The 12,741-nt window shown below is 48.2% G+C and overlaps 1 protein-coding gene across 1 annotated transcript in view; it reads right to left on the bottom strand.

The window, feature by feature from the left end:
* Window positions 1–6,137: 6,137 nt before the first annotated feature.
* IFT43 (intraflagellar transport 43) overlaps window positions 6,138–12,741 on the bottom strand; it is a 46,248-nt gene continuing 39,644 nt past the window's right edge. Inside the window, 4 exon segments of the mRNA XM_075030133.1 lie at window positions 6,138–6,482; window positions 7,291–7,353; window positions 7,707–7,782; window positions 9,186–9,258. Of these exon segments, the coding sequence (XP_074886234.1) occupies window positions 6,372–6,482; window positions 7,291–7,353; window positions 7,707–7,782; window positions 9,186–9,258 (323 nt within the window). The 3' untranslated portion in view covers window positions 6,138–6,371.

Below are 12,741 nucleotides of genomic sequence, written 5' to 3' on the forward strand. Positions count from 1 at the left end.
TGCCCCTTTTCCTGCTCTCTGCATATCACTGGTGTGATCAGTCCTATCTCTGCATGGAGGAGGGGCTGGCTGACCAAATTTCTTTAATTAAAAGAAAAAGGATCAGGTTTATTCCAGATAAGCAGGCAGGATTAAAATAGACAGAAAGAATAGACAAGGGGCAGCTGTCAGCACTCCAACCGATCCAGCGTGATTATTAATAACGATAAGCAGGAGAAGAGGGCTAATAAAAGGATAATGAAGTGGTCCTGAAAGTGACAGGAGATGGAGCCCGATAAGAGGGCCCGTGGCCCAGAGCTGCTCTGGCCCCAGCAAGGTCTGTGCAGAGCAGCCTGCTGGAGCGGACTCGGGCAGCGAGGCACTGGAAGGAAAGGGTCCATTGCCCCAGGGACTGTGGCAGAGAGATTAATGGGTTCAGGAGCTCTGGCTGTCCATGTCATGCAGCATTCATGACAGAATCAATCAGGATGCTTCCCAGGCTGTGGCCACAAGGAGTGCGGGTCATCTCCCCAGATAAAGTATGGCCCTGGGAGGACTCGTCTCACCAGGGCAGTCGATTGTGGATCCCTCATGGTGCCTCGGAGCTGAGACCCTGCCTTGGCCCTCATGTAGCACTGCACAGTCCTAGCACGGCCCAGGACTGGGATGCCACATTTTGAAAGGTAGTGCAAGCGGGAGAAGCTGCTGAGGTGTGGGGGCAGTTGCTGGGAGAGCACAGAAGCAGCGTGGGGCATCTCTGCTCTGTCTGGGAATCACCCACTGCTCCAGTCTCTCCTGCCTCTGTCAGCTCTCCAGGACAGGAAAGTGTCCCATATCCCAGGCAGTTGTCCAGAAAGGTGGAAGGAAGAAGCTGAAGAAAGAGCAGCCAGTGGAGGGTTGGCTCTGGGTGCCCTTTCCCAAGGGAAAGCTCACATGCAGAGCATGAAGAACAGGCAAAGATTGCTACAGCCTGGAAACCACACAGTGCACCCACCTGTACTGGCTGGATACAGCTCCTGGCCACGCTGCAGGTCAGTCAAGGGGAAAAAAGGTGTCGAAAATCATTTCCCGGGAGCCATTAAACAGAGAAGGAAATCCTACCTAACAGCAAATACAACGTCTGTGCTCTCTGTCGAGGAGAGGATCAAATCATCTGCAGAGATGCAGTGGGAAAGAAGAGGGAGACTGAGGAGTCAGAGCCTCACAGCAAGCCACAGAACAAGTCAGATGGCTGGAGAAGGAAGGACTTGGTCAGGGAACGCTACAGGAGGAATTAAGGCTGTTTGGGACAAACTTCATTAGTTTCCATTCGAATTGGTCTCTTTTCTATCCAAACATCCCCTTCTACCTCCCAAGTCTAGAGCACGTCTCCTTCTTCAGAGGGAGAAAGACTCTGGCCACGGCCATCAACACCCCACCCAGGCCAGTCGACGGAGCGGCCATGCCACCCCCACGCTTAGCTGTGGGCAGGCGGCGAGCAAGGCCCAGGAGAGGAGCGGGGAATATGGGCTCTGGCTCGCGCTGCCTGGCACCGCGCTCCCGCCACTCCGGGTCACCGCGACAGATGCTGGGAGCATATGCCATGAATTAATTCCACTTTCCCTGAGACGCTCCGGTGAGAGGAACGGCAGTGCCTTTCCAACTTATTAACATAGGAGCTCCCCCTCACCTCCCATCACTTTGTCACACTTAATAGAACAGCCAGCCAGAGTCCCTTTAACAGGCTTCTGGCTGGCAGGCAGGCTCTTTAATGGAAAGTTGCTGGGTCTGGCCTTTTTTTCAGCTTTTATTTTCCACATTTTTTCCCAGCCCTGTGTATGCTGTCTCTACCCCAATAGACCCCCCCAACAAACTGTACTCTAGTAAAACATCTCCACCGAGAAAGTCTATAATCCACCAAGAAAGCCTATAAATATTGTATTATTATAAACAGAACCAGAGATTCCTAAAACTGATAGGACCTAGAATTAATTTTTCCTTTGTGCACTTCTTTTACTTCATCTGTGATGAGGCTCACCATTTGCTCAGGTAGTCTATTGAGCTCTGGGCCTGCAAGAGGCTATCTGTGGGTAGATATTTACACCCATCCAGAATCCCAACAAGTCACTGGGCACTGAGCTAAACATGCTGTTGACAACATGCACTTTGACAGGTTTACAGCTCTCCTTCAGCAATGTGTGAACAGAGCAGAACAAAGAGTAAGCAGGACACAAGACTCTACATTGAATTGCCATCTTTGAATTGAAGATGGGAAACACCAGTTATATGAAAGCCATGGTTGAATCGGGAACCTGAAGTTCCTCATTTCTAACCCTGATTCTGCCACAGATTTGCTGTGTGGCCCCAGGCACACCACTGCACCTTGCATTACCCCTCTGTGACACAGGTCTGTGGAGACCAATGAGGGATTATTGCTCTGTTCCTCGGCTAGGCACAGCCCAAAGGGCTGATCTGAGTTCCTAGGAGCCAGGTGCACTGTTCTGAAAACTGCTCTCACTTCTCAACTCACCTGAGGATCAACCAGAGCTACACCTTTGCAGGATACAAGAAAAAATTTACACCTGCCATTTCTTCCTTTGCACACTCTTTCCACTGGACTTTTCAGAAATGCAGGTTCCTGAGGCAGCTTTGTCACAGCCAATACACACTGGTGCATCACCACAAGCCAAGAGCTGGCCTAAGCATGCAAAAGTACCTCATCATTTCTTTTTAGCAAGGAGAGTAACAGGAGCAGGTTCTCTTCTGACGGGACCAGGACTTGAGAGAGGAGAAGCAACAGGTCTCAGTCACCTTCCCAGCACTGCAACCAAAACATGACGGTGGAAGGAAGGCGGGTGGGAACAGCTTGCTGGAGGAAGGCCAGGAGCCAAACACTCACCTCCCCTCCTCCAGCTGGGGAAGGAGTTGAAAAGTCATGGAAACAAGTCTCAGTCTATTAAGTTTATTGAAGGAAATTAAAGAGACAATTTGATCACAGTGCACACAAATACTGAAGCAAGGAGAAAACATCTGACAGCATGGCTTAACTGGGAACGTGAAAGCATAAGCAGGCTCAGGAACAGAAGATGAAACTCAAAAACTGAGTCTAGACATAAAGCAGATTTTGAACCATAAGGGCAATTATCTATTAGAAAAACTAACCAGGGAAGATTTTCAAATAGACTGCCTGCCTTTCTAAAAGACAGGCAAAGCTCAGCCACATCTCACTGGACTCTGCCATGGCCTGTATTATAGCAGGGCAGACTAAATGATCAAAGCCACCTCTTCCATCCTTAAAATAGATGAGGCTATGATTTTTTCAAGCCCTGCTCTCAAACTCTGCCCATGTATTCGCTCGGCTCCCAAGGGCCCAGAGTGGGCACAGGCCTGGCCCCCACACACTTGCCTCCCACCCCGGAGCATCCTTGTGCAGGGCCTCAAGCCAGACGGGGGTAGCCAACAGCACCCAGCCCCAAGCACACTCCTCTGGGAGATTTTATGCAGCTTTAGAGCAGCTCCTCCAGCACAACATAACCACAGCTCATCAGCAAAGGCCTCATTCAACTCCCACTATGGTCTTCTTGTGCTCTGTTCTCTCCCGGCTCTCCACCAGCACCTGCTCTGGCCTCGCTCCCCTCCAAATTTTATGCATACTCTGTTCCCAAATCATTCGACCTCCTTGCTCCTCTTGCTTCTACTCTGCCTCTCCCACAAATCCCAGTCTTGCTCCTGGCCCTGTCCTCCCCACACCCTGCCTCAAATGGCCCTCCCCAAGCCGTCCCCCGTTCCTACCTCTCACCATCTCCAGGAGGATCTCTGAGGTCTGATGTCCCTCCTGCTCTTGTTTCAAGGGGTGCTTTCCTCTTCCTCTTGACTCCCGAAGGGCCCCTGTGGCCTCTGAGGGACTGGGCACGACTGCGCAGCGCAGTTCCACTTCTCATTCCTCCCTGCTGGGAGAGCAGCCAGACAGGAGTGCTCTGCCCACCCAGGATGATCAGAGCAGCTCTTGGAAGCAGAAGATGGCTCCGCGAGCCTTCCTGGAGACAACCCAGGATTGTTGGTGCACTGCACAGCTGCTAGAGGAGCAATAGGCTTGGCATGACTCCTGCACGGAGCACTCAATGGCTGCAGTCTTAACTACTGCTTAGTTATCCACTCCTAATGCTCCATGTGGCCAGCAATGCCACCTCCCCAAGACCCTAAAGAAAGGGCAACATATAATAGGTTCCATATCACACACCATACCTCAGGCTGGGCAGCCAGAGACACCGGATTCATAGTTCCCCCACTCTTGTGCCTCAGGCCTGGGCATCTTCAGCTTTTGTGGTCTTTGAAAACTGGTTGATTTGTACTGGGTGACTGCTTGGTTTTATGAGGCCACCCAAAAGTGCAAGGCCTCCTATGCTGTGCGACAGTGACTGAAGGGAGGAAGGTGGGCTCACCTCTCAGCCTCCCTTTCTCTCTCGGCTCATGTTGTTTTCCTGCCCTCCTCCTCAACAAACTGGAGGCAAGTGCAGCATCATAGTAGAAAGACAGTTATTTCGCTGGTAGGGACATGGTGCAGAGACCCAAGTTTCAGTGGGGGTACTGGTAGTCTGGTTTGGGCCACTGCTGCAATGACCAAAATTTATCCTCTCATTCTCAGGGCACAGAAAGTTATGTTCGCTTCATGCTTCAAAGAGGCTAGAGTCTCAGTGGAAGCAGATACCACTTAATAAGGTGATACCACGCAAAGCAGCTTACAGGAGCAGTGTGGATTAGAGCCTCAGATCAAGTAGAAGGGAGAGAACCCACACTAGATGCTCCTACAGTTCGCAACTGAGAGGAGAGTGAGTGCCTCTGCTTTCTCTGTGATCTTTGAGGGATGAACCGAGAAAATCCATGTCCCATCCCCAAATGGAGGCATTTACCACTCTTTTCCTCTCAGACTGGCTTGCTGGGTTTGTCTAATTTACTAAACTATTTTATTTTGCTGAATTTTTTTTTTTCCCCTGGAACGTAGGAAGCATTCTAAATTCTCTTTGGACAAGAACCATAGGTGTCACAGAAAGATAGATGCTAGCCGAGCTGGGAAGTTTCTGTTCATACCAAGATAGGTTTCTCTGCTCAGAGAAAGCCTTCGGGATTATCCTCCATACGCTGGCCTCCCAGGCTTCTGTCTCACCTAGTTTTCTAGTTATAGGGCAGATTTCTTGGCTATAAAAAACTTAGTGTCTCCTTGAGACAGATGAGCCTCCCCTTATTTTGGTGGTCCCAGACTGGGACCCAAATGCTTCTCTCTTGTTGGTAGAATTGTCTGGCATATCAACTCTGATCTGAAACTTTGCAGAGTACTGAATTCACAGTGAGTTATTTGACCTGTCCTGCTGTCAGTACAAGAGTGAGAATGCAGTGCTCTATTGGACCGATCAAACAAGCTAAGAAAAGCAGCACAGCAAGCCTTCCTTCCAGCACCTGCACCACCCCTCAGAAGTATATAGCAAGATTCTCCAATGGGACAAGGCTTTGAAGGACATTGGCTTAGAAGTAATGTTACTGTTTCCTGCAAATAATGACCACAGTTCTATGGGGACAAGGCATTAAAAGCTAAATGGATTTTTCTTTAGATGACAATAAAAGTGGGTTACTTGGTTCCAAGGAGACACCCACAAGGGAGTTACCCTGTTTCAGAGTGGCAGGCTCCATTCTTTCATACGTGTGGAATAAACAGTATTTTCTTTGCAAACTACCTATTGCCTGAAGCTATCTCCATTCAGGCTGTGATCTCATCTGATTGCAAAAGCTAAGCGGGGTTAGGCCTGGTCAGAATTTAGCTGGGAAACCTCAAGGGAAAAAAGAGGTGCTGTAGGAAGTGGTGTTGGCAGTTTAATAGGTGATGCTGCTTCCTCTGAGTCAATACAGAGGTAATGTTCCAGGAGAGAGGTTAAACTAGCAGGGGATGGCTGGAGGCTGCTGGATGGAATGTAAAACCAATATCCTGACAACTTGTGGCATCTGTTGTGAGGAAGATGGTAATCTTGATGTCCTAGGCAAACAAATCATATCAGCCTAAGCTTTCTGATAGCCATCACTGAAAACCACACTCCATTGTAAGATGGTCCACTCCAGAGAGGCTACATTTCCTTAGTGGAAAGATCGACCATTGCAATTATCTGTAAAGGTGTTAGTGAGGTGTAAGCGACTGTTCATAAGTAAGTATTTTATTGTGTTTAGAATTCTTAATCTCTTTTGAGAACAAAAATTCTTATTACAAAATACCCAAAACTTCTCCTGAGCCAGTTTTCCTATGAAGCAAGGCCCTATTTATTTTCATGTCTGAAATAAATTCTCAAATACAAACAAGCAAATAGAAATGTAAAGTGCTAAACTATTTACAGGGCATGCACGTGTGAGATGTCTGGTGTGCCAGTGCTCTAGGGCAGGCTGAGGTGGTCCTCTCTCTCAGATTGTCCCAGGTCCCACTCAGTCACTAGTTCTGAGGACACCTCTGTGAAGAGATGGTCCCAATCCCAGCTGACATCATCCTACCAAGGGAAAAAAGACAAACATGCTGAAATGTTACTGGTGACACCCAAAGGTCTCTGAACGATGCCAAACATTCAAGATGAACAGCAAAGAGAGAAACTAAATGGTAACTGCCCCGGCCAGGGAAGTCGCAGATTCAGTTGGCTAGGACAGGAATCTAGCCAGAATGAAATGTGAATCCCTGCTACAATTTAAAGATGTTGACAGAATTATTCATAATGCAAAATTCCATAAAGGACAGATTTTTTGATACTTGTTAATCTTAGCTACTCCCAGGCAGGGCTTAAAGAGGAGCCATAAAAATCTTCCACACTTCTGCTGAAGCATCTGCAATTCTGAGCTGCAGAAATCCTTTGTTGCAAGTCCTGAGCTCCTGCCCACCCCGTATTGAGGTGGTTCTGTCCCAATTTAAAAAAATCCCTCTGCCCAAACCCCAAATGCTTTCTGCCTTTGTCCCTCTGTACCACCCTGTAGAACCACCTGAAGCTCATGGTAGCTACCAGAAGACAATACACAACATAGCATTGTTTCTGCAGGGATCTGTGATAGTGCTAGGCCCTTCACATTTTCCTTAGTAGCTCTTTCATACTGAAGGAGGCCAATCATAGTGATGCCATAATCTCACACAGAGAAAGCCCTATATAGCTTTAAAATAAACTGCTGGGGAAATCAAACCTCCATCAGCTTGGACAAGTTCCTCCTCACCTCTCTCCTTCACCTCACTGACAAAGGTTTACTTTCCAAGTACAGTCCAAGACACATTAGAAGTTTTTGCCTTGTTGGTGTTCCCACAAAAGAAAGATTTACCTCTCGTAGTTCATGCTCTGGAGCCAAAACTTTGGTGAGAAGCTTCAGGTCAACCTCTCCATCCTATGAACACACACACAGAGTCACAGTCTTACAGACAGTGAGAAAGCAGACACCATCATTTCACCAGGTAGGTCTCACTAGAGACAGGCACATTTGCCTCATAAGAGACATATACTTTGTCCAGGACAACAGGAGGAGCCTCATCTGAGTAGCAGATACCACACCCACACTATTTACAGACACAAACGAGTATGAAAGCCACATTGCAGAGAGGAACAGACTTGCAGGCAGACTGCAAGTCATTTGGATGATAGGGCTCTCTATTTTATGCAGCCGACTATCACTGTGGAGGATGATGGGAGCCTGGAAGGATAGGGAGCCACATCAGTCACCCCATAGCAACATCCACTTACCAGAGTCTGAAAGGCAGCATACTTCATTAGATCTTTGTCCAGGTCATGGTAGGTCAGCACTCGGTTCACCTGCACACTGCAACCAGAAAGGGTCAAAGTACAAGCCTGGGTAAGTGTGGAAGTACATCTGAGGAGAAGGGTGGCATGGACAGCAGTCTGGTGACACCTATCTCGAGTGTCCACATTGCCCATGCAGACTCTGGAGATGGATGTCCCCAGAGAGAAGCACATCTCTTCCAGCAAATGAACAGTCGTTTACAAATCTGTGTGCCAGGTTGTGCATGTGCATAAAAATAGGATGTGGAGCAACCACTGACTCCCTCAGAGAAGCCAGCATGCTCAGAGAAGATCCACAGACCAGCTGCAATGGCCAGAAAGAAAACAGGAACACAGTGAACATTCAAAGAGCCCCAGCGCCGTAGCAAAGCAGGCTCTGAGAGCCCCACCATACAAGCTACAGAATAGTAGGGACTTCGTGATTTCCACATCTGAGATGAGTCACAGCTATCATGAAATGTAGCCTTCAAAGAGAAACACAGTGTAGGGGAGTAATATACTGTTGTGCCACGATTCCCTTCACAGGTGATGCAATACTATAGAAAAGGCATGTATTAATTTAATTTCTGTTCGTGTTTGTCCATGAAAATCACTTGTCTTTTCTATTGCAGGGAGACTATGGATACAGAAGGAACAGATGGGATTATAAAAAAGAGAGAAAACAAAGAAATGAACTCTGGTGAGAGACAAAGTAATTTTAAATTTACTACTATAAAGTGTCATTTGTTTTTGTCAACAGCTATTTAATTACAATAACTACTCCATACTTGTGAGAGAGGCATCTGTGGTCAGGAGTAAGATATCCTACCCCTCCAAATAAGGGTCAACAGATATCCCAGTCTGTGATCTTGGCAATAGGCCCAACAGAGGAGAGACGACTTCCCTGATATGTTTAAGATAAAACCCCCAAAACTTTCATTTTTTAAAGCTTGCTGGTCTCCCTTGAGCTAAGCCCAAGACTACTCTGATAACACCTTCAAACAACAGGATTGTACTTTGCAAATTAACTAGGCACTTGAGTAAGAAGGATATCCTGTAGAGGGCAAAGCAGCCTACGACCACGCATAATCAAAGTGTGTGTGATAATGCATGTGTACTGGAGGCATTTGAGGTTATACGGGCCACCTTAAATCAAGCAATTCCTCACTTTCGAGAGTTCGATTTTGCAACATCAAATATGTTACTCTAATGTAGGTTTTTGACAGAGAGAGAGAATATGCAGTAATCGCTCTCTCTGCGTAATAGGAAACAAGAAATTGCACTGTTCAGCTTGGAGCCCTGCTGCCACAATACACAGCACCAAATCCTGCTGAATGGCACTGCTGCTGACATCCAGAGAGCGTGAGATAAGACGGAGTTTAATTTCACCGGCCATTTCGCACTGCTGATTAGAGCCTCAAGAGCACCTGGCAGTGCTCTTACCTGGGGGGAGCTGCCACTTGCATGGCCAGATCTTCCTCCTGGACTTCCTCCAAGTCAGGGATCACGGGAATGTCTGCAACAAGAGAAAGCAGGAGTAAGTGGGGAGCGTTGTGCTCTCCTCTCACTAGAGACAAAGGTTCCCTTGCTTCACAGATCTTAAACAGCCTGTTTCTTATTAGAGGAAAATACAAGGGAGTTATTCAGCAATGATTAAAAATATATTGTTTAATATTAAAACAAGGCAATAAAGCTTTGAAGCTTGGGGTCAAAAGAAATCTTGCAAGAGGAGCAGATTAGGGCTGAGTAGGACTCCGTAGGCCATAGACCATGCATTTGAACACAACCTTGAAGCTGAAAGAAGCCAGCTGCGCTAAACCCTGCTGCCTACTTGCCATCATCCTAAGACTGGCAAGAATTTGCTTCTTATGAGATGGGTTATCATTTTCTCGGCTCAGCCGCCAGTCACCTGGACTCTGTTAGAAATGAAATGTGGGGTAAAAGCTGAGAGAAGCCATGTAAAACTACATGTTGAGTTGCCGCTGGCAGGGTCTCAGGCTGTGCAGAGGCCTGTGACCTTCCTGATAGCTGAGGAAGGAAGTGCTGGTGGTGTAGCAGATACAAAGACTAGGGAAGATGCATATAGTTGTAACGTCATAAACCTTTTCATGATTTCCAGTGTGGCCCTGGAATGGCTGACATCTGGGTCACTGGGTATTCCCAGCACAAGGACTACAGCTACTGCACCTAAAAAGGATGCTAAAGAATGGAGGAGAGGAGGAAGAACTGGGCGTACTCTGAATCCTGCTAAAGCAGCAAGGCTCTGAGAGCACTGCATGCTTTTTGATTTGACAAAGTGCTGTAAACAGTTAGAGATGGAGAGAGCAAAAAAGGAGAGAGGAAGAGAAGGGAAAGTAACCGGGGGTGCAAAGCAAGGACAGCGTACAGCAGCACAGAGCTCCTTTAAAACTCAAGGCCACAAAGGCTCTCCAGTGACCCTGAGCCCTCAGACCGTGGAAAAGCTGGTGTTTCGGCCCTGGGAAGAGGTTTCACTTGCACAGCACGCGGGCAGAGCTGGCCCCTTCAGCACTGGAGCGAGCAGGCTGCGCCCGGCTTTGTCGGCAGCGCGGCCATGCCACTGACGGACAGCAGCAGGCAGCTGGGCCTGGCTTTGCCCCGTTTTGCAGCCCAAGCTGAGATGAATATTCAGGAGCTGGAGAGACGTTCCCACCTATGGCACTCGGGGCTCTGGGCAGGGTCTTCCTGAAGAGCCCCTTGTCCGGCCGCCTGTCAGAGCTTCACAGGCTCTCAGCTGCCGAACGTCCACTGCGTATCCCCCCGGCTCGCCGGCCGGCGGGGCGGGAGGCAGCCCTCGCCCAGCTGCAGCAGGGCACGGGTCAGCCCGGGCCTTGGCGCGCTGGCCGTTCGGAGCTGGCCACACAGTGGGATTTCTCGCTAATTGGCTGCCTGGCGGAAGGCTGAGCGGGACAGGGGCTGCCGCGAGAGCCTGGCTACAGCAAAAGGCGGTGACAGCTTGGCCGGCCTCAGCAGAGCTGTGCCTTCTAGCTCCCCAGCCGCCCAAGGAGCAGGTGCCTGCAGAGAGGCTCTCCAACTACAGCAAACTTCCCAAAGACATTTAAAGGGAAACTGCAGCAACAGGCCCCAGGCCCCCAGGCTGTCCCTTAGATGAGGAGGCATGTGCAAGAAATGCCTCACCAGTGCGTCGCTGGGCAGCTTGGGGCAGATCTCTCCCCCCTCTGCTTGTAGGGACAATACACAGTAGAAGCCGCTATCCCGCTGGCTCTTCCCTGCAGGGGCTCCCAGGTCTTGGTAAAACTTGTAGCAAAATGCAATTACTGGACAAAAGCATCTCCACGGACAGACAGACTGACCTGTGGAGGCAGCTGGTAAAACCTGCTCAGTGATAACATGGGAGAAAGTCCCTGTATATAAGCAACCAAGGAGGGAACAGACTGGTGAGACTGGTCCAAGGGAAGGAATGAAGCACTGTGCAGAGATGCCCTGTTAGTCCAGGCAAAGGAGCATGGGAATGAGAAACAGTGTAATCTCTCCTGAGCTAATTTATCTTTTTCAGCAGGAGACTATGAATATTGCTCAGCAAACACATCTAAATGAAGAACTACCTGGGAACAGAGCTGCCCTCACCCATGGAGCAGCATTCCCTCCAGCAGAAGAAGGTCAGATCCTTATCCTTTTTTGACAGCAGAAATGTGGAAGGTGTTTGCTGCAAACTGAATTTCTTCACTCAGTGCTCATTTTGGCAGCTATTTCTGGGGTCTCCACTTCCCAGTACACTTTTGCTTTTGTTGATCTCTTTTTGCACTAGAAAAAACTGTAAATTTAAGGCCAAGATCAGTGATGCCCCTTCCATTTTGCAGATTCCCGAAGACTCCTGGATTCTCCAGTGCTGATTTTATCTCACTGCCATTGAATTCCATGGAGAGATTCCCAAACCCCTTGCAGAGCACTACCACTACTCTATATTAGCAAAATCCAGGCAATCACATAGAAATTCTTTCCAAAAGAAATTCAAGGCTCCGATATTTTATAGACACTTTGAAAATATTTCAGACAGAAGAGCTGGAAATGCTCTGGGGGCTCCTGCCAGCCCCTCCAACAAAGGCCAGTGCATGCTTGTTCTTACTGCGAAGTGTGGATGATTTGTCCATTTCTAGGCAGAAGCAATGCCCTTTAGGACTGCCAGAGACTGACAGGAAACAGAACAAAAATGTCGCAAATTATAAGAAAATATCAGCTCCCCAAGCTAACTGCTATCAGTGGCGAATCAGCCCTGAAATATTTGGGTCTTTATTTCACTTGTTACTCATAATTTCCTCTTCTCTCTGCCAATTCCCATGGTGCCACCTCTCCACAATCCCTCTCCCTTCTCTCTCTGTACAGTTTGCAAAGTGTCTCAGTTCTCACATTATCACCAAGGTCCCAGCCTTTCCCCTCACTCAGTCTCCAGCCCCCTCATTGTTTTTGTTGCTCTTAGGACTCACATCTTCTTTTCCAGTAAGCTCTCGTAACACAGCCAAGTCATGGCACTATGTCAACTGCAGGGGGAAGAAGCACATGGGCTATTGTCCTGCAAGAGTGTAGGCATATGCTCTACTTTTTATATTCCCATTAGCTGCAGTGAGGCTACTTACATATAACATTAGTACATGCAGAAATGTTCGCAGGACCATGTCCTCCCAGTCTCACACTGCAGCTTTTTTGAATGACAAGATTACATTACAAACCCCCACTCTGTGTGCTTTGCTCTGTAACCCACATTTTCCCCACCCTGCTCAGCGTGGGGGCTTCAGATCATTTTCCACAAGTCTGTGGTTTTGGTGCAGAATCTTGACACATATTTTACCGTCCAGGTTTTCATGCCTGAATTCAGTGCCTGCATATGTAAACCTTAGAAATGACTGCACAATATACCTACATGCTAAGAAGCTGCCTGTGGGCAAAAGGAAACACCTTCACAGATACCAGGTCACTGCAATGAAGTGAACAAATAGCCTGTGCATTACAAAAAGAAAATATT

Source organism: Buteo buteo, chromosome 6 (assembly GCF_964188355.1).
Source record: "Buteo buteo chromosome 6, bButBut1.hap1.1, whole genome shotgun sequence".
In the NCBI taxonomy this organism is placed as follows: domain Eukaryota; kingdom Metazoa; phylum Chordata; class Aves; order Accipitriformes; family Accipitridae; genus Buteo; species Buteo buteo.